This window comes from Ranitomeya imitator, chromosome 2, assembly GCF_032444005.1.
Source record: "Ranitomeya imitator isolate aRanImi1 chromosome 2, aRanImi1.pri, whole genome shotgun sequence".
NCBI classification, from domain to species: Eukaryota; Metazoa; Chordata; class Amphibia; order Anura; family Dendrobatidae; genus Ranitomeya; species Ranitomeya imitator.
This window is the reverse complement of record NC_091283.1, coordinates 145,743,846-145,764,190: the sequence shown is the minus strand read 5'-3', so window position 1 is coordinate 145,764,190 and position 20,345 is coordinate 145,743,846. Positions and strand designations below refer to the sequence as shown.

The window sequence follows — 20,345 nt, the reverse complement described above, 5'->3', positions numbered from 1 at the left end:
GGGGTCCATCGTGTGACGGTGGTGACTGACGGACACTGTGTTCTCATTTATACTAAAACCACAAGACAGACGAGATATCGCATCAGAAATCTCAAGTTCAGCCAGCACAGCCAATACTTTGGTAATGCTAGTAGCCACAATGTTCCCCCCATGTCACAAGCAGCTGCCTTATCAGTTTTCTCTGCCTATATGGGTATTACTTAAAGGGGTTGTCTCATTTTCATGAAAAGGTAAAAGTGAAAATGGCTTATACAAAAAAACAACGTTGAAATCCACGGCTTATTAAAATTTCTCTCCGTTTTCAAGAATGGGGAGGATTTTTAATTCTATATGTGTATAGCTTATTTAGATCCTTCTAAGTGCCACTCTATAGCTGGTCAGATCACTAGATCCGGCCAACATCAGCGTCATTGCACTTTGCTGCCAGGCTCCTGAAAAATAGAAGATGAGACAAACCATTTAAGCATGGGTGGGACGTAAGAGCCACATTTAAGACTCAGTTGTGTATCAGGGCTAGGTCTGACAGATATCTGACAGATGGGAGACTGTTCACATACTGAGGCCATCCATACCTTAAAGATGAGAAGAATACACATCAGCTGATAGAAATGAGCCATTTCCCCTGGGTATAAGGATTTGAAGAGTCAGGCGGGAGCTCAGCGAAGAAAATCCTTGTTGATTTCTGTCTAAATCTGTAAATATCAAAGAACACTGCATAGAAAAAAATCCACATATAAATCCAACCTCTTCACCGCTGACATAAAAGAGGTATTCCAATCTTGGAAAGTGATAACATTTCTCAATAATATGCCATCATTTAATGATCGCTGGGTGTCTTACCGCCGGGACTCCCATGGATAGTGAGTATAAAGGGGCTATACAGTAGTGTAGCTCCAGTGCAACTTCCCCTTCCAAATAATTACTCGGTGCAAGGGTGGTCCTGGCTACCTACTGCAATGTGGAATCACTCAAGCGAATGCCGGGAAAAGGCTGATGTTGTTCCCACTGAAATTGGTATACTTTAAAGGGAATATGTTATCAAGATTTACCCTTAGGGTGTTAGGATCATTTTCTCCCCTTCTTTAATGATGCCTTTATTAATCACTAAATGTATCTGCTCTCCCTGCCTGCAGTCACTAGACTAGTCCGGGACTGCGGTCACTCAATGCCACTACATGGGGGGAGCATGCCACTGTAGAGTGACTGACATCCCACTCATCCAGGCAGAGTTGGGGATGACCCTATCTCTCTTCTCATCCTCCCTCCCCGAAACAAGTGTTTGGAAAGGGAATGTCTGATTTGGGTTCTTACCATAAGTCATGTGGCAAGTCTTAGGGTACCGTCACACTATACGATTTACCTACGATCACGACCAGCGATATGACCTGGCCGTGATCGTAGGTAAATCGTAGTGTGGTCGCTGGGAGCTGTCACACAGACAGCTCTCCAGCGACCAAGATGCCGAGGTCCCTGGGTAACCAGGGTAAACATCGGGTAACTAAGCGCAGGACCGCGCTTAGTTACCCGATGTTTACCCTGGTTACAAGCGTTAAACTAAAAAAAAACAAACAGCACATACTTACATTCTGGTGTCCGTCAGGTCCCTTGCAGTCTGCTTCCCGCACTCAGTGACTGCCGGCCGTAAAGTGAAAGTGAAAGCACAGCCGCTGTGCTCTGCTTTCACTTTACGGCCGGCAGTCACAGTGCTGGAAGCAGACTGCAAGGGACCTGACGGACACCAGAATGTAAGTATGTGCTGTTTGTTTTTTTTTAGTTTAACGCTTGTAACCAGGGTAAACATCGGGTAACTAAGCGCGGTCCTGCGCTTAGTTACCCGATGTTTACCCTGGTTACAAGCGAACGCATCGCTGGATCGCATCGCTAGATCGCTAGATCGGTGTCACACACACCGATCTAGCGATGACAGCGGGAGATCCAGCGATGAAAGAAAGTTCTAAACGATCTGCTACGACGTACGATTCTCAGCAGGATCCCTGATCGCTGCTGCGTGTCAGACACAGCGATATCGTAACGATATCGCTGGAACGTCCCGAATCGTACCGTCGTAGCGATCGAAATGTTATAGTGTGACGGTACCCTTAGGGCCCTTAGGGTACCGTCACACTATAACATTTCGATCGCTACGACGGTACGATTCGTGACGTTCCAGCGATATCGTTACGATATCGCTGTGTCTGACACGCAGCAGCGATCAGGGATCCTGCTGAGAATCGTACGTCGTAGCAGATCGTTTAGAACTTTCTTTCATCGCTGGATCTCCCGCTGTCATCGCTAGATCGGTGTGTGTGACACCGATCTAGCGATCTAGCGATGCGATCCAGCGATGCGTTCGCTTGTAACCAGGGTAAACATCGGGTAACTAAGCGCAGGACCGCGCTTAGTTACCCGATGTTTACCCTGGTTACAAGCGTTAAACTAAAAAAAAACAAACAGCACATACTTACATTCTGGTGTCCGTCAGGTCCCTTGCAGTCTGCTTCCAGCACTGTGACTGCCGGCCGTAAAGTGAAAGCAGAGCACAGCGGCTGTGCTTTCACTTTCACTTTACGGCCGGCAGTCACTGAGTGCGGGAAGCAGAGACTGCAAGGGACCTGACGGACACCAGAATGTAAGTATGTACTGTTTTTTTTTTTTTAGTTTAACGCTTGTAACCAGGGTAAACATCGGGTAACTAAGCGCGGTCCTGCGCTTAGTTACCCGATGTTTACCCTGGTTACCCAGGGACCTCGGCATCTTGGTCGCTGGAGAGCTGTCTGTGTGACAGCTCCCAGCGACCACACTACGATTTACCTACGATCACGGCCAGGTCATATCGCTGGTCGTGATCATAGGTAAATCGTATAGTGTGACGGTACCCTTACTAAAGGGTCGATATTGACTTGTAGGATTACTGCATCCAATAGGTGGTGCTAGAGTACAAGCCATCCTCTCTGATTAGGCTATTTGCATATTTAAATTCCCTGAGAACCTTTGTATGGCCTATAAGTCTCCTTACGCCACGTTACCACTCTCCACTTAGAGAAATGTTCCCCCTTAGAATTTGCTGGTAATATATAACTCTGAACAACTATTGGTGGTGTATCAGTATAACAGTTCATACACAATGCTAGGCATTACTCTAGTTGGTATAAGAGTTGGCATACCATTGGGCAATAGTAGAATAGACAGACTCTCTCCGGAAACGCACAATATTGTATTAGTGAGAAATATTCATCAGGACAACATACACTTTTCCTTACACTTACGCCATTATTATTGGTGACCTGTTATTTCTCACCATACACACTGAAACGTTGCAGCCATTGTGAGAACAGGTGGTCTTATTCAATCTTAAAGTGACACAGGGATTGTGCCTGTAACGTATGCTAATCCACGGCCCTCTGGTTGCTGGGTCTCAATGTTCTGGCTTCACAAGATTACAAGAGTAGGCAGTGGAATGCCAAGAAAGGGGTAAAAGAATTGCAATGGATATGCTTTAAAAGTTTGTGTAGGCGACACAGGCTATGTACTAATTCTACACTGGGTATCTGCGGACATTTATAAACGGACTGGAAACAATCACCCAAAATGATGCTAAATACTAGTTTTAGGCACAATAGAAGTGTGCGAAGTAGCTAAATACTGCTGGTATACTGAAGTTACCATATAAAAAGCATTACTAGAGCACTAATGTAAAAAGGCGCGCTCTGCCTTCAGATGCTAAAAGGCTCCAATCCTATGCTCAAATACAGACGTTCCAGAGCTGAATACCGTCATAACCTTCCATAAATTAATAAAAAGATCTGCATTTCTAAATACTAATGACCGTACACTTACTTTCAAAGAAAAACGATAATAAAATCTATTAAAAACAAATGCCTCTATATCAAATTATCAGTCCTTTTTGTGTCCTCAACCAATACTTCACTCTCAAATATTGCTCATGTCTGTCTACAAATCTGTCTGCGGAGTAGGATCAAATAGCGCCAGCTGCTGTATATTATTATAAAGAGGGGAAGGGGAGGGAACTGGAAGGAAACAAAAGCAGTAAGGCACAAAAAGAAACTGCTGAGGCTTCTAGTGCACTGGGAAAATGCTAAAAATGCAAGCGGAGGTTGCTACAACACGTGTACAGGCAAGATTAGTCGCACGCGCAGGCTATTTTATTTCCAGCAATACATAAATGGCTACGAGCACCAGTGCCATAGCTACTGAAGTGTTGGCAGAGACATCTGCCCTGTGTTGTAGCGCTCCTTATGTGACTACACATGGCACTACTTCATTAGGGACACGGACAGCTCTACTAACAACATCGGGACCCTAAGGAAGTAGCGTCGCTTGTAATCAGATGATGAGCGGGGTGCACATATTTGTCCACACTCCAGGCTGGTATTAGCATGGTGATGTTTCCTTGCTGTTGTCCCTGCTAGGGTTAACGTGATTATGGCAAGTGTTGATGTCTAAGGTTCGGGTGCTGGGGTTGGATGGACCTGATGCTTTAATGACTCTCAGGGGCCATTGCCATGTCTGGGACTTGGGTGGCTGTGATGGGAGACATTACATTGGCTAGGGTTTGGGTGGTTCTGTCAGGTGCCATGAGCCTAGCATTAACCCCTTCATGACCCAGCCTATTTTGACCTTAAAGACCTTGCCGTTTTTTGCAATTCTGACCAGTGTCCCTTTATGAGGTAATAACTCAGGAACGCTTCAACGGATCCTAGCGGTTCTGAGATTGTTTTTTCGTGACATATTGGGCTTCATGTTAGTGGTAAATTAAGGTCAATAAATTCTGCGTTTATTTGTGATAAAAACGGAAATTTGGCGAAAATTTTGAAAATTTCGCAATTTTCACATTTTGAATTTTTATTCTGTTAAACCAGAGAGATATGTGACACAAAATAGTTAATAAATAACATTTCCCACATGTTTACTTTACATCAGCACAATTTTGGAAACAAAATTTTTTTTTGTTAGGAAGTTATAAGGGTTAAAATTTGACCAGCGATTTGTCATTTTTACAACGAAATTTACAAAACCATTTTTTTTAGGGACCACCTCACATTTGAAGTCAGTTTGAGGGGTCTATATGGCTGAAAATACCCAAAAGTGACACCATTCTAAGAACTGCACCCCTCAAGGTACTCAAAACCACATTCAAAAAGTTTATTAACCCTTCAGGTGCTTCACAGCAGCAGAAGCAACATGGAAGGAAAAAATGAACATTTAACTTTTTAGTCACAAAAATTATCTTTTAGCAACAATTTTTTTATTTTCCCAATGGTAAAAGGAGAAACTGAACCACGAAAGTTGTTGTCCAATTTGTCCTGAGTACGCTGATACCTCATATGTGGGGGTAAACCACTGTTTGGGCGCACAGCAGGGCTTGGAAGGGAAGGAGCGCCATTTGACTTTTTGAATCAAAAATTGGCTCCACTCTTTAGCGGACACCATGTCACGTTTGGAGAGCCCCCGTGTGCCTAAAAATTGGAGCTCCCCCACAAGTGACCCCATTTTGGAAACTAGACGCCCCAAGGAACTTATTTAGATGCCTAGTGAGCACTTTTAACCCTCAGGTGCTTCACAAATTGATCTGTAAAAATGAAAAAGTACTTTTTTTTCACAAAAAAATTCTTTTAGCCTCAATTTTTTCATTTTCACATGGGCAACAGGATAAAATGGATCCTAAAATGTGTTGGGCAATTTCTCCTGAGTACGCCGATACCTCATATGTGGGGGTATACCACTGTTTGGGCACATGGTAAGGCTCGGAAGGGAAGGAGCGCCATTTGACTTTTTGAATGAAAAATTATTTCCATCGTTAGCGGACACCATGTCGCGTTTGGAGAGCTCCTGTGTGCCTAAACATTGGCGCTCCCCCACAAGTGACCCCATTTTGGAAACTAGACCCCCCAAGGAACTTATTTAGATGCCTAGTGAGCACTTTTAACCCTCAGGTGCTTCACAAATTGATCTGTAAAAATGAAAAAGTACTTTTTTTTCACAAAAAAATTCTTTTCGCCTCAAATTTTTCATTTTCACATGGGCAGTAGGATAAAATGGATCATAAAATTTGTTGGGCAATTTCTCCCGAGTACGCCGATACCTCATATGTGGGGGTAAACCACTGTTTGGGCACATGGCAGGGCTCGGAAGGGAAGGCGCGCCATTTGACTTTTTGAATGGAAAATTAGCTCCAATTGTTAGCGGACACCATGTCGCGTTTGGAGAGCCCCTGTGTGCCTATGCATTGGAGCTCCCCCACAAGTGACCCCATTTTGGAAACTAGACCCCCCCAAGGAACTTATCTAGATGCATATTGAGCACTTTAAACCCCCAGGTGCTTCACAGAAGTTTATAACGCAGAGCCATGAAAATAAAAAATAATTTTTCTTTCCTCAAAAATGATTTTTTAGCCTGGAATTTCCTATTTTGCCAAGGATAATAGGAGAAATTGGACCCCAAATATTGTTGTCCAGTTTGTCCTGAGTACGCTGATACCCCATATGTGGGGGTAAACCACTGTTTGGGTGCACGGCAGGGCTCGGAAGGGATGGCACGCCATTTGGCTTTTTAAATGGAAAATTAGCTCCAATCATTAGCGGACACCATGTCACGTTTGGAGAGCCCCTGTGTGCCTAAACATTGGAGATCCCCAAAGGAACTAATCTAGATGTGTGGTGAGGACTTTGAACCCCCAAGTGCTTCACAGAAGTTTATAACGCAGAGCCATGAAAATAAAAAAAAAAAATTATTTTCTCAAAAATGATCTTTTAGCCTGCAATTTTTTATCTTACAAAGGGTAACAGGAGAAATTTGACCACAAAAGTTGTTGTCCAGTTTCTCCTGAGTACGCTGATACCCCATATGTGGGGGTAAACCACTGTTTGGGCACATGCCGGGGCTCGGAAGTGAAGTAGTGACGTTTTGAAATGCAGACTTTGATGGAATGCTCTGTGGGCGTCACGTTGCGTTTGCAGAGCCCCTGATGTGCCTAAACAGTAGAAACCCCCCACAAGTGACCCCATTTTAGAAACTAGACCCCCCAAGGAACTTATCTAGATATGTGGTGAGCACTTTGAACCCCCAAGTGCTTCACAGACGTTTACAACGCAGAGCCGTGAAAATAAAAAATCATTTTCTTTCCTCAAGAATGATGTTTTAGCAAGCATTTCTTTATTTTCACAAGGGTAACAGGAGAAATTGGACCCCAGTAATTGTTGCGCAGTTTGTCCTGAGTATGCTGGTACCCCATATGTGGGGGTAAACCACTGTTTGGGTGCACGTCGGGGCTCGGAAGTGAGGGAGCACCATTTGACTTTTTGAATACAAGATTGGCTGGAATCAATGGTGGCGCCATGTTGCGTTTGGAGACCCCCTGATGTGCCTAAACAGTGGAAACCCCTCAATTCTAACTCCAACACACCCCTAACCCTTATCCCAACTGTAGCCGTAACCCTAATCACAACCCTAACCCCAACACACCCGTAACCCCAACACACCCCTAACCCTAACCACAACCCTAATTCCAACCCAACCCTAGCCCTAAGGCTATGTGCCAACGTTGCGGATTCGTATGAGATTTTTCAGCACCATTTTTGAAAAATCCGCGGGTAAAAGGCACTGCGTTTTACCTGCGGATTTACCGCGGATTTCCAGTGTTTTTTGTCCGGATTTCACCTGCGGATTCCTATTGAGGAACAGGTGTAAAACGCTGCGGAATCCGCACAAAGAATTGACATGCTGCGGAAAATACAACGCAGCGTTCCCGCGCGGTATTTTCCGCACCATGGGCACAGCGGATTTGGCTTTCCATATGTTTACATGGTACTGTAAACCTGATGGAACTCTGCTGCGGATCCGCAGCGGCCAATCCGCACCGTGTGCACATAGCCTAATTCTAAAGGTATGTGCACACGCTGCGGAAAACGCTGCGGATCCGCAGCAGTTTCCCATGAGTTTACAGTTCAATGCAAACCTATGGAAAACAAAAATCGCTGTACATATGCTGCAGAAAAACTGCACGGAAACGCAGCGGTTTACATTCCGCAGCATGTCACTTCTTTCTGCGGATTCCGCAGCGGTTTTACAACTGCTGAAATAGAAAATCGCTGTTGTAAAACCGCATTGAAATGCGCAGAAAAAACATGGTAAATCCGCCATAAATCCGCAGCGGTTTAGCACTGCGGATTTATCAAATCCGCAGCGAAAAAATCCGCAGAGGACCAGAATACGTGTGCACATACCGAAACCCTAACCCTAACCCTACCCCTAACCCTACCCCTAACCCTACCCCTAACCCTAGTTCTTACCCCAACCTTAGTGGAAAAAAAAAAAAATATTTTTTTTATTGTCCCTACCTATGGGGGTGACAAAGGGGGGGGGGGGTCATTTACTTTTTTTTTTTATTTTGATCATTGAGATATAACCTATCTCAGTGATCAAAATTCACTCTGGAACGAATCTGCCGGCCGGCAGATTCGGCGGGCGCACTACACATGCGCCCGCCATTTTGGAAGATGGCGGCGCCCAGGAAAGAAGACGGACGGACCCCGGGAGGCCAGGTAAGTATAAGGGGGGGAAATTCAGGGCACGGGGGGGGGGCGTCGGAGCACGGGGGGGTGGATCGGAACACGGGGGGGGTGGATTGGAGCACGGAGTGGGGGATCGCTGTGCGGGCGGGTGGATTGGAGCACGGGGGGGGGAATCGCTGTGCAGGGGGGGATCGCTGTGCGGGGGGGGGATCGGAGTGCGGGGGGGTTTGATTGGAGCACGGGGGGTGTGATTGGAGCACGGGGGGAGCGGGCAGGAGGACGGGGGAGCGGAGCACAGGACCGAGGGGAGCGGACCACAGATCGGGGGGCTGGGGGGGCGATCGGAGGAGTGGGGTGGGTGCACATTAGTGTGTCCAGCCATGGCCGATGATATTGCAGCATCGGCCATGGCTGGATTGTAATATTTCACCATTTTTTTAGGTGAAATATTACAAATCGCTCTGATTGGCAGTTTCACTTTCAACAGCCAATCAGAGCGATCGTAGCCACGAGGGGGTGAAGCCACCCCCCCTGGGCTAAACTACCACTCCCCCTGTCCCTGCAGATCGGGTGAAATGGGAGTTAAGGCCCCGTCACACTAGACGATATCGCTAGCGATCCGTGACGTTGCAGCGTCCTCGCTAGCGATATCGTCCAGTGTGACAGGCAGCAGCGATCAGGCCCCTGCTGTGCTGTCGCTGGTCGGGGAAGAAAGTCCAGAACTTTATTTCGTCGCTGGACTCCCCGCAGACATCGCTGAATCGGTGTGTGTGACACCGATTCAGCGATGTCTTCACTGGTAACCAGGGTAAACATCGGGTAACTAAGCGCAGGGCCGCGCTTAGTAACCCGATGTTTACCCTGGTTACCATCGTAAAAAAACAAACACTACATACTTACATTCAGCTGTCTGTCCCTTGCCGTCTGCTTCCTGCACTGACTGCTGGCCGTAAAGTGAAAGTGAAAGCACAGCACAGCGGTGAGTCACACAGCGGTGACTCACCGCTGTGGCTGTGCTGTGCTTTCACTTTACGGCCAGCAGTCAGTGCAGGAAGCAGACGGCAAGGGACAGACAGCTGAATGTAAGTATGTACTGTTTGTTTTTTTACGATGGTAACCAGGGTAAACATCGGGTTACTAAGCGCGGCCCTGCGCTTAGTTACCCGATGTTTACCCTGGTTACCGGGGACCTCGGGATCGTTGGTCGCTGGAGAGCGGTCTGTGTGACAGCTCTCCAGCGACCAAACAGCGACGCTGCAGCGATCCGGATCGTTGTCGGTATCGCTGCAGCGTCGCTAAGTGTGACGGTACCTTTAACCCTTTCACCCGATCTGCAGGGACGCGATCTTTCCATGACGCATATGCTGCGTCATGGGTCGGAATGGCACCGACTTTCATGACACAGCGTATGCGTCAAAGGTCGGGAAGGGGTTAATGTTCTTGGCTGGGCAGATCGAGCTGTGGTTGCCCTTAAATTTCAAAGTTCAGTTGTTGTAGACCAGAATATATAATGCTCAGCATTAAAGAGGACACCATAAAAGACTTATCAGAAAACCTTTAGGCTATGTTCACACCTTGCGTCGGGTCCCTGCGTGTTCTCCCGCAGCGGATTTGATAAATCTGCAGGGCAAAACAACTGTGGTTCTCCCTGCAGATTTATCGCGGTTTGTTCCGCGTTTTCCGCTGCGGGTTTCCGCCTATACTATTGATGCTGCATATGCAGCAATATGCAGCATCAATAGTAATGTTAAAAATAATAAAAATTGGTTATACTCACCCTCTGATGTCCGGATCTCCTGGGCGCTGCACCCGGCGGTCCGGTTCCAAAGATGCTGTGGGAGAAGGACCCTTCGTGACGTCACGGTCATGTGACCGCGACGTCACCGCAGGTCCTGGTCGCACAGCAACTCTGACCGGACGGCCGCGTGCAGCGCCCAGGAGCTCCGGACATCAGAGGGCGAGTATAACCAGATTTTTTATTTTTTAACCCCAAATATGGTTCCCAGGGCCTGGAGGAGAGTCTCCTCCACCCCGGGTACCACCCGCACATTATCCGCTTATTTCCCGCAACGTGGGCACAGCCCCATGCGGGAAGTAAGCGGTTCAATGTATTCCTATGGGTGCAGAATCGCAGCGATTCTGCACAAAGAAGTGACATGCTGCGGGTTGTAAACCGCTGCGTTCCCGTGCGGTTTTTCCCGCAGCATGTGCACAGCGGTTTGCGGTTTCCATAGGGTTTACATGTTACTGTAAACGCTATGGAAACTGCTGCGGACCCGCAGCATCAAAATCGCGGCGGTTCCGCGGTAAAAACCGCTAAGTGTGAATATAGCCTTAGAGTTTCCTTTCAGAATCTACATTTTTCTATGGGATACCATACTACTAAACACCACCACCATTGATTGCAAACAAGATTTGTTATTTTGCACACCCAAAAACAGTAATTTTCCTAACAAGTTCATTCAAAAATTTGTAGACCCCAATGAAAGTCTTATGGGCAAACTAAAGTTTAGACTACAAAATTTTAATTAACAAAAATTCAACAACAGGTAAGCCTAAGGCTGTGTTCACACGTTCCGTTTTTTTTTGCGTTTTTTTTGCGGTTTTTCCCGATAAAAACGCTATAAAACCGCAAAAAAAACCGCATACAATAAGCATCCCATCATTTAGAATGAATTCCGCATGTTTTGTGCACATGATGCGTTTTTTTTCCGCAAAAAAAACGCATCAGGCACAAAATCCGGACATGCTCTATCTTTTTGTGGTTTTTTTACGGATTTCCCACTCCAAAATGCATTGGGAAGTGTCCGGAAAAAACCGCGGCAAAAACGCGTCAAAACCGCGGCAAAAACCGCATGCGGTTTTCTTGCGGATTTCATGCAGAAAATGTCCGGTTTTTCACAGGAATTTTCTGCATGAATTCCTGAACGTGTGCACATAGCCTAATTATTCACTAAACAGGTGTCCTGCAAAGAGGTGACTTATGTCACGTGGCAAAGTATCTCAGGAAGGGCATTACTTAACAATAAAAACCCCTTCCCATTTCATGCTGACAGTAATGGTACCATATGGAAGAGAAATGTCACAAGACCTGAGAAGAAAAATAATTTCATTACACAAGAAAGGTACAAGAAGATCAGCAGAGCTTTACGTATCAATCCGAATACTGTAGCAAAAGTGATACAAAAATTTGACAAAGATGGAACTGCAACCATCTCACAGAGACGTCCAGGCCGACCATGGAAGTAAACTCCAAAACTAGAGCGTCTTCTGATGAGAAGGGTTGAATAAAATCAACATGCACGTCCTTTAAAATTATAGAGGTAAAAGGAAATACTGATGTAGTAGTAGATTATGATGTGGGGAGCAGTTTTGAATCAATTAATTTGGTGCAAAATGAAGATTTCATAATGAAAGTTATATCATTAACCATACTTTCATGTTCAGAGTTAAAAAAAATGTTCTATGAAACTCAGTCTTGTCAAAATTTTGGTAATTGGTTCAGTGATATGTTGAATCTTACTTTCAAAGGGGTGTACTAACAGTCATGTGGCAAAGAACCTCAGGAAGTGCGAGAGAAGCAACCGCTGATTGGCTGCAGGGCTAACAGGACATAACGACATCACATGAGCGCTGGCGCTGCTGTCTCTGGAACAGCGCAGGCACCGGAGGTGAGTATGTGTGGATTTGATTTTAGATGGAGGAACACTGCAATTAGTAAGACGTTGTCTGAAAACTGGACAATCCCTTTAATTATGTTTGAATTGTATAAAATTACCTAAGACCCTTACCATCTATCAATACAAATAATATATGCGTAGAAGCCACATTCTGACATGGCTAAATTGTGTTCACATTTAAGATGCAAATTATTCAGCGCAAATCTACCAGAATTTACAGTGCAATACATGTGGCTAGGATTTCAACACCAGCACTAACATTTTAAAAGGAAATATTGGTATGCTAGTCTTCAGCTCATTAGGACATAAGTGTCAAACTTTGGCCCATGGGCCAATTGTCGCAGCGGGGTGATTATATTTGGCTCATGACGCCAACCCCACCCTTCCTACCCCCACCTGGCATTGCACTTTCAACTATATCAGCATCCTGCATAACAATACAGTTGAAAGAAATAATGAAAGAGGAAATATAGGGGGCTTCCAAGTTACTGGAATTACAAAGGCTCTGTAAAAGCGCTAGAGCTCCTCGCATCCCAAATGAAATTCAGCAAAATCCAAATGTGCCCTTCTCCTGAGCCCCACAGTGTGCCTAAACCACATTTAGTGTCCACGTTTGGCATTTATACAGCGATGACCGCTTGCCTAATTTACAGGTGCCTATCTCCAGAAGCATGGGCTAGGCACTACAACGTACTGGACACTACAACCTACTGGTGACTACAACATACTGGTCACTACAACGTACTGGTCACTACAATGGCAGTTTGCAATTTAATCAGCAACACCCACTGCTGTTTGTTTCTGGAAAACACCCAGAGTCAAAATTGTCACTACACCAGATAAACTCCAAAAGAGGTGTAGATTCCAAAATGGGGTCACATGAGGGGGGATTCTGCTTTTCTAGCACATAGGGGCTCTATATATGAAGTACTCACACTATTCTAGCAAAATCTGAGCTACAGGGGGCAAAAAGCGCTCTGGCCCTCCCGAGTCGCGCCGTGTGGGGTTCTGCTGTTCTGGCACTTCAGGGGCTCCATCAATGTGGACTCCAATATGGCGATTCTTCACTTCTGAGCTTTGCACTGTGCCTCAAAAGTAGTTTTTAACCATATATGGGGTATTGGTGTACTCAAGAACAATTGCACAACAAACTTGGGGGTCCACTTACTCCTGTTACCGGTGTGAAAATAAAAAAAACGGGGCTAAAAAAAACATTTTTGTTGGAAACATGTGTTTTTTTTTTTTATTTTCATGGCTCAACGTTATAAACTTTTATGAAGCACCTCGGAGTTCAAGGTGCTCACCACCCATATAGATAAGTTCCTTGAGAGGTCTAGTTTCTAAAATGGGGTCACTTTCCTTCTGAGCCTTGCCATGAGCCCAAACAGTAGTTTTCTTCCACATATTGGGTATCGTGTACTCAGGAAAAAGTGGACAACAAATAATATGGTGCATTTTCTCATGTTACCCCTTGTGAAAATAAAAAAACATTGGGTCTAAAAGAATATTTTTGTTGGAAAAATGTGATTTTTTTAACTTTTACAGCTCAAAGTTATAAACTTCCGTGAAGCACCCTAGGGGTTCAAGGTGCTCACCACACATCTACATAAGTTCCCTGAGAGGTCCAGTTTCCAAAATGGGGTCACTTGTGGGGAATCTCCACTCCTTAGGCACATCAAAGGCTCTAAAAATGTGACATGGGGTCCGTTAATGATTCCAGCAAATTTTGCATTCCGAAAATCAGATGGCGCTCCTTCCCTTCTGAGACCTGCGGTGCATCGAAACAGTAGTTTTTTTCCACAAATTGGGCATCAGCGTACTCAGGAGAAATTGCACAAAAAAATCTCTAGTGCATTTTCTCTTGTTATCGTTGCAAAAATAATAAAAATTGGGGCTAAAAAATAGGTTTGTGGGGAACAATGTGATTTTTATTTTAATGGCGCAACTATATAAACTTCTGTGACGCACTTAGGGGTTCAAGGTGCTCACCACACATCTAGATAAGTTCCCTGAGGGGTTTAGTTTCCAGAATGGGGTCACTTGTGTGGGGTTTCCAATCTTTAGGCACATCAGGGGCTTTCCAAATGTGACATGGTATCCACTAATGATTCCAGCAAATTTTGCATTCCCAAAGTCAAATGGTGCTCCTTCCCTTCCTGTGCCCCCACACATCAGTTTTCCCGTACATATGGGGTATCAGCATGCTCAGGAGAAATCGCACAACAAATTTTGGGGTCCATTTTTTCCTGTTATCCTTGCAAAAATTAAAAAAAATGGGTCTAAAGCAAAATTTTGGTGAAACAAAGTTACCGGAAATGTTCATTTTTTCCTTCCGCATTCCATTAATTCCTGTGAACCACCTGAAGGGTTAATAAACTTCATAAATGTGGTTTTGAACACCTAGAGGGGTGCAGTCTTTAGAGTGGCTTCACTTTTGGGTATTTTCTGTCATATAGGCCCCACAAAGTCACTTTATATGTGAGGTGGTCCCTAAAATAATGGTTTTGTAAATTTTGTTGGAAAAATGAAAAATAGCTGGTCAAGTTTTAACCCTTCTAACTTCCTAACAAAAAAAAACAAAATATGTTTAAAAGATGGTGCTGATGTAAAGTAGACTTATGGGAACTTTTACTTGTTAACTATTTTGTGTGCCATGACTCTCTGAGTTAAAAATTAAAAGTTAGAAATTTGCTACATTTTCCTTTCCAAATTTTTGCCAAATTTCCGATATTTTCACAAATAAACGCAAGTCATGTCGGACAAATTTTACCACCATCGTGAAGTACAATACAGTCTCAGAATCAGTGGGATCCCTTGAAGCGTTTCAAAGTTATTATCATATAAACTGACACTGGTCAGAATTGTAAAATTTGGCTTGGTCGGGAAGGTAAAAACAGGCTTCGGGTGAAGTGGTTAAAGGAGTACTCCAGGGAGATAAAAAATGACCCTACTGCTCATCCCTTCATAATCTATTAGAATACCATTATATTCACTCCGATATCAGGGGCCTTGGTGGGGGTCCTCTCCTCCACTTTTAAGCTGCTCACTTCATTTCTGGGTGTATCAAGTGGCGGCCAACTATGAGCCCCAATGGGGACAGTGGTAACAATACCTATAAAGTGTTGTGGAATATGATGGTACTATATAAGCATAATGAAATATATACTGCTTATTGGATTTTTAAATAGACTAAATTCCCCATATAACTGTTTAATCAGTTTAGTTTGTATTTCGGGAGTGACAGACTCCCTTTAAGGGCGCAGTCAGACAACACGGATGACGATGGCATCGCAATGCTCGGACTGCCGGACGCTCTCCTCACTCTGGTATGACACCATGTTTTTTTATGCAGCTGTCACGCTCGGGTCAGGAGAGCCGCTGGCCGGTCCGGGCAATGCAATGTTATCTATGTCCACGTTATACGGCCGCCTGACTGCGCCCTTAAAGGGATTTCCACTTTGCATTAATTCCTAATAAATATCTGAATGGTTCACAAGCTTCCTGATAGCAAGTCTGAATAATTTCAGGGGTGCTGTTTTGAAAGTGGTAGCACTTTGGGGGGTTTCCAATACATAGACCTCCCTTAAAGACACCTCAAAACTGGTCTCCAAAAATATAAGTTTTGTATATTTTGTTAAAAAAAAAAATTGTTGTTAAACTTTTAAAACTTCTAACATTGTAACAAAATAAGTGGAAATGTGACAAATGATGCTGATTAAGGCTACGTTCACATTTGCGCCGCTCCCGGCTGCGTCGGGCGCAGCCGCGGCAACGCTTGCGCCATGCGCCCCTATATTTAACATGGGGGCGCATGGACATGCGTTGCATTTGCGTTTTGCGACGCATGCGTCGCTGCAGCGCATGCGTTAGGGCACAGGGAACGCTGCATGATGCAGTTTTTCCTGCGCCCAAAACCATGCAAAAAGCGACGCATGTGTCGCAAAACGCAGCGTTTGTGCATGCGTTCATATTTGCGTTGTGCGTTGCATCGCCGACGCAGCGCCGCACAACGCAAATGTGAACGTAGCCTAAAATAGACACGTGGGAAATGTTGTCTATCAAAGCACCACTCCAGCATTTATTTTATCGCTGGAGTGGAGTTTCAAATCCAAGTCCCGGACCCCTGAGTTATAGTCACCTTCCGGGGTCTTCATCTGTTATCATTGCAGCTCCTTTTGGTCTCCGAGACTTTGTGAGCTGCCGGCTGCTCCAGTGTTTCATGGAGCTGCGCAGAGGTCACAGCTCAATACAAGTCTATAGGGGCCTCAACCTGGCCTCGCTCACGCTCTCATAGACTTGCACTGAGAGCGTGTGACGTAAATTCTGACTTTCGGCCAGTCAGAAGATGAGGTCACAAGATTGGGTCGCAAGACTGGTGCGGCACAGAAAAAAGGTAAAGATGCCGGACGGTGAGTATAAGAGTAGGGGCAGGGACCATAGGTTTAAAGCACTATGCCAGGGCTGAAAAAAAACAAAAACACAGCTGGAGTGGTGCATTAACTTTATCGTGTAGTATGACTCTCTGGTTTACAGGTGTAATGGATTATATACGGCACTCAAAGTCATTGGAATAGGTGCTCAAGTAGGGTATCCATCCCAAAATCAATACAAGTAAAACACTCGGCACTCAAAATGTATCATGTTGAAAAAAAAGTGGTTCCAATTTATTTCGCATACAGTGATCAATTAAACGTTTTTGGTCTGGGTATAGACCTTCATCAGAAACTGTATGCTGCTTGTTTATGGAACCACGTGTCCTGGCAGAGGGAAAATTACCAGTGCCGTGGGTCTGATAACCAGACCGGGTGAATGTAGTCCGGTGTAGCGGTCAGGGTAAATAGGATAACCCGGTGTATATTCTGTTTTCCGCTTGATAAATAAATCATGTGTCCTGGCGCAGGGCATACGGCGAGCTGCGTCAACTGTGATAAGCGCCGTTTATCAGACCCACGGCACTGTTTTACAGGTGTAGACATTCAAAGCTTGAAAAAGATAATATTTCAATGTTTTTGTCAAATTTCTAATATTTTCATCATCAGTGTTTGGTCCGTGTGTCTGCTTTTACCATTTACACGGACGTCTGAGTGCGGCCTTCCATAAAGTACAATGTGTCAGAAATCATTAGGCTCAGAATCGCTGAGATATGTGGAAGCTTCCCAGCGTTATTAACATACAGTAATACTGATCAGATTTGAAAGATTTGGTTTGGACACTAAGGGGTTAACAGGTGCTCTGCAACATTGTAATCAGAAATATATATATATATATATATATATATATATATATATATATATATATATATATATATATATAGGATACAACTGACCCACATAAAAAGACAACAAAAAATCCCAGCTTTTACTAAGGCATTGTTCACACTCAGGCCAGGTTTCCATGCTTTTCGCTGGTAGCACACTGACACGTTACTTTACTAGGGGGCTATTCACATGTTGCCTCCAAGGCTGGGAGACCGCACAAGGAACATTGGTCAGTATTTTTGTTGATGAGATAAAAAATACAAGCAGTGTGAACATGGCCCAAGGCTGTGCCCCAGGTAAGGCTGTGCCCCAGGTAAGGCTGTGTCCCCAGTAAGGCTGGGCCCCCACGTAAGGCTGTGCCTCCACGTAAGGCTGTGCACCAGGTGAGGCTGTGCCCCCGGTAAGGCTGTGCACCAGGTGAGGCTGTGCCCCCGGTAAGGCTGTGCCCCCAGGAAAGGCTGTGCCTCCGGTAAGGCTGTGCCCCCAGGTATGGCTGTACATCCTCAGATCCATGGCCAGCAATGTGCCCTGTGCCGAGGCTTCCTGGGGTCATCTATGAGAGCTGTACCCAGACAGGTGACATAGAAGCCCCTGGACGCCCCCCGCCTGTCTATATATATCTGGTGAGGAGCCCGCCGCCCCCACACAGGTCCCACATACTTCACATGTCTGCCCGCACGCCCACCACCTCCATGCCAGGCAGGCACATAGCTGAGCAGTGTCTCACAGCCGCCCCGTCCTGTGCACAGCGCTGCCACTCCGAGCGCCTACAAGCCCCGACTTGTCCACAGCACATGGCCCGTCCCCGCCGCCTCCTCAGCCTAAAAATACCGGCCCGCCGCCTGCAGGACGGAGCACGGGGCATCCCGGGGGCATAGAACATACGGTACACCGAGCAGCCTGGCACAGTAAGCACTGCACACTACTAGTCTATGCTGGCACATAGATGACTGGCACACATACAGAATGCAGGGCACACGCACAGTGACAGGCACCCAGGTGATATGCCCAATGCAGGGCACATAAAGCACACAGGTGACTGGCACACGTACATCATATAGAGGCAGGACAGACGTACAGTGACTGGCATACAGGCGACATGCACAATGCAGGGCACACAGGTGACTGGCACACATACATACAGGTGGTGCATGGTCCGGGCATGTTCCTCACTGCGCTGTCCCGTGGCATTTCTTAGCGACACTCCCGCGCACACTGTCACGTACCTGGGAGATTTGGCGGCGGAGCTCGGAGCCTCCGGTGATCCCGGTCACTGCTGGTTGATGAAATCGCAAGAAATCTTCATACCGTGAAGTCACTTGGATGGAGACAAGCCCCGCCCTCTGCGCGGGAGTGGGCGGGGCTATGTAGATAGGACTGGAGGCTGTGTGAAAGTAGTAAACAAAGAAGCGTGGCGCAGTGTGAGGAGGGCGGGGCCTGTGGTACTCTACAGCGACACACAGCGGACACAGCGACACACAACACATCATACACAGCCTCCATGCACAGCGACACACAAGACAGCGGACACAGCGACACACAGCCTCCATACACATCACACACAGCCACATCATACACAGCCTCCATACACAGCAATATCACAACACATCATACACAGCCTCCATACACATCACACACAGCCTCCATACACATCACACACAGCCTCCATACACATCACACACAGCCTCCATACACATCACACACAGCCTCCATACACAGCGACACACAGCCTCCATACACAGCGACACACAGCCTCCATACACATCACACACAGCCACATCATACACAGCCTCCATACACAGCGATATCACAACACATCATACACAGCCTCCATACACAGCGACACACAACCTCCATACACAGCGACACACAACACATCACATCATACACAGCCTCCATACACAGCGACACACAACACATCACATCATACACAGCCTCCATACACAGCGACACACAGCCTCCATACACAACACATCACATCACACACAGCCTCCATACACAGGGACACACAGCCTCCATACACAGCGACACACAGCCTCCATACACAACGACACACAGCCTCCATACACAGCGACACACAGCCTCCATACACAGCGACACACAGCCTCCATACACAGCGACACACAGCCTCCATACACAGCGACACACAGCCTCCATACACAGCGACACACAGCCTCCATACACAGCGACACACAGCCTCCATACACAGCGACACACAGCCTCCATACACAGCCTCCATACACAGCGACACACAGCCTCCATACACAGCGACACACAGCCTCCATACACAGCGACACACAGGCCTCCATACACAGCGACACACAGCCTCCATACACAGCGACACACAGCCTCCATACACAGCGACACACAGCCTCCATACACAGCAACACACAGCCTCCATACACAGCCTCCATACACAGCGACACACAGCCTCCATACACAGCCTCCATACACAGCGACACACAGCCTCCATACACAACGACACACAGCCTCCATACACAGCGACACACAGGCCTCCATACACAGCGACACACAGCCTCCATACACAACGACACACAGCCTCCATACACAGCCTCCATACACAGCGACACACAGCCTCCATACACAGCGACACACAGCCTCCATACACAGCGACACACAGGCCTCCATACACAGCGACACACAGCCTCCATACACAACGACACACAGCCTCCATACACAGCGACACACAGCCTCCATACACAGCGACACACAGCCTCCATACACAGCGACACACAGCCTCCATACACAGCGACACACAGCCTCCATACACAGCGACACACAGGCCTCCTGCCTTGACTATGCTCTCTGACAGTACACTGGAGGCTAGACAAGACAGTTTAACCTTGGCACACTTG

General features: G+C 46.3%; 1 protein-coding gene across 2 annotated transcripts in view; it reads right to left on the bottom strand.

Annotated features, from left to right (window-relative positions):
- The window catches only part of EDA2R (ectodysplasin A2 receptor), a 54,703-nt gene extending 35,887 nt beyond the window's left edge, over positions 1 to 18,816 (bottom strand). Inside the window, exons 1-2 of one of the 2 annotated variants that reach the window (XM_069747364.1) lie at positions 18,696 to 18,816; positions 573 to 692 (exon numbers count right to left, since the gene is read on the bottom strand). In XM_069747364.1, the coding sequence (XP_069603465.1) occupies positions 573 to 617 (45 nt within the window). In that variant the 5' untranslated portion in view covers positions 618 to 692; positions 18,696 to 18,816. The remainder of the gene's footprint in view (positions 1 to 572; positions 693 to 18,695) is intronic. The other variant, XM_069747365.1, reaches the window with a different exon arrangement.
- Between the last annotated feature and the right edge of the window lie 1,529 nt (positions 18,817 to 20,345).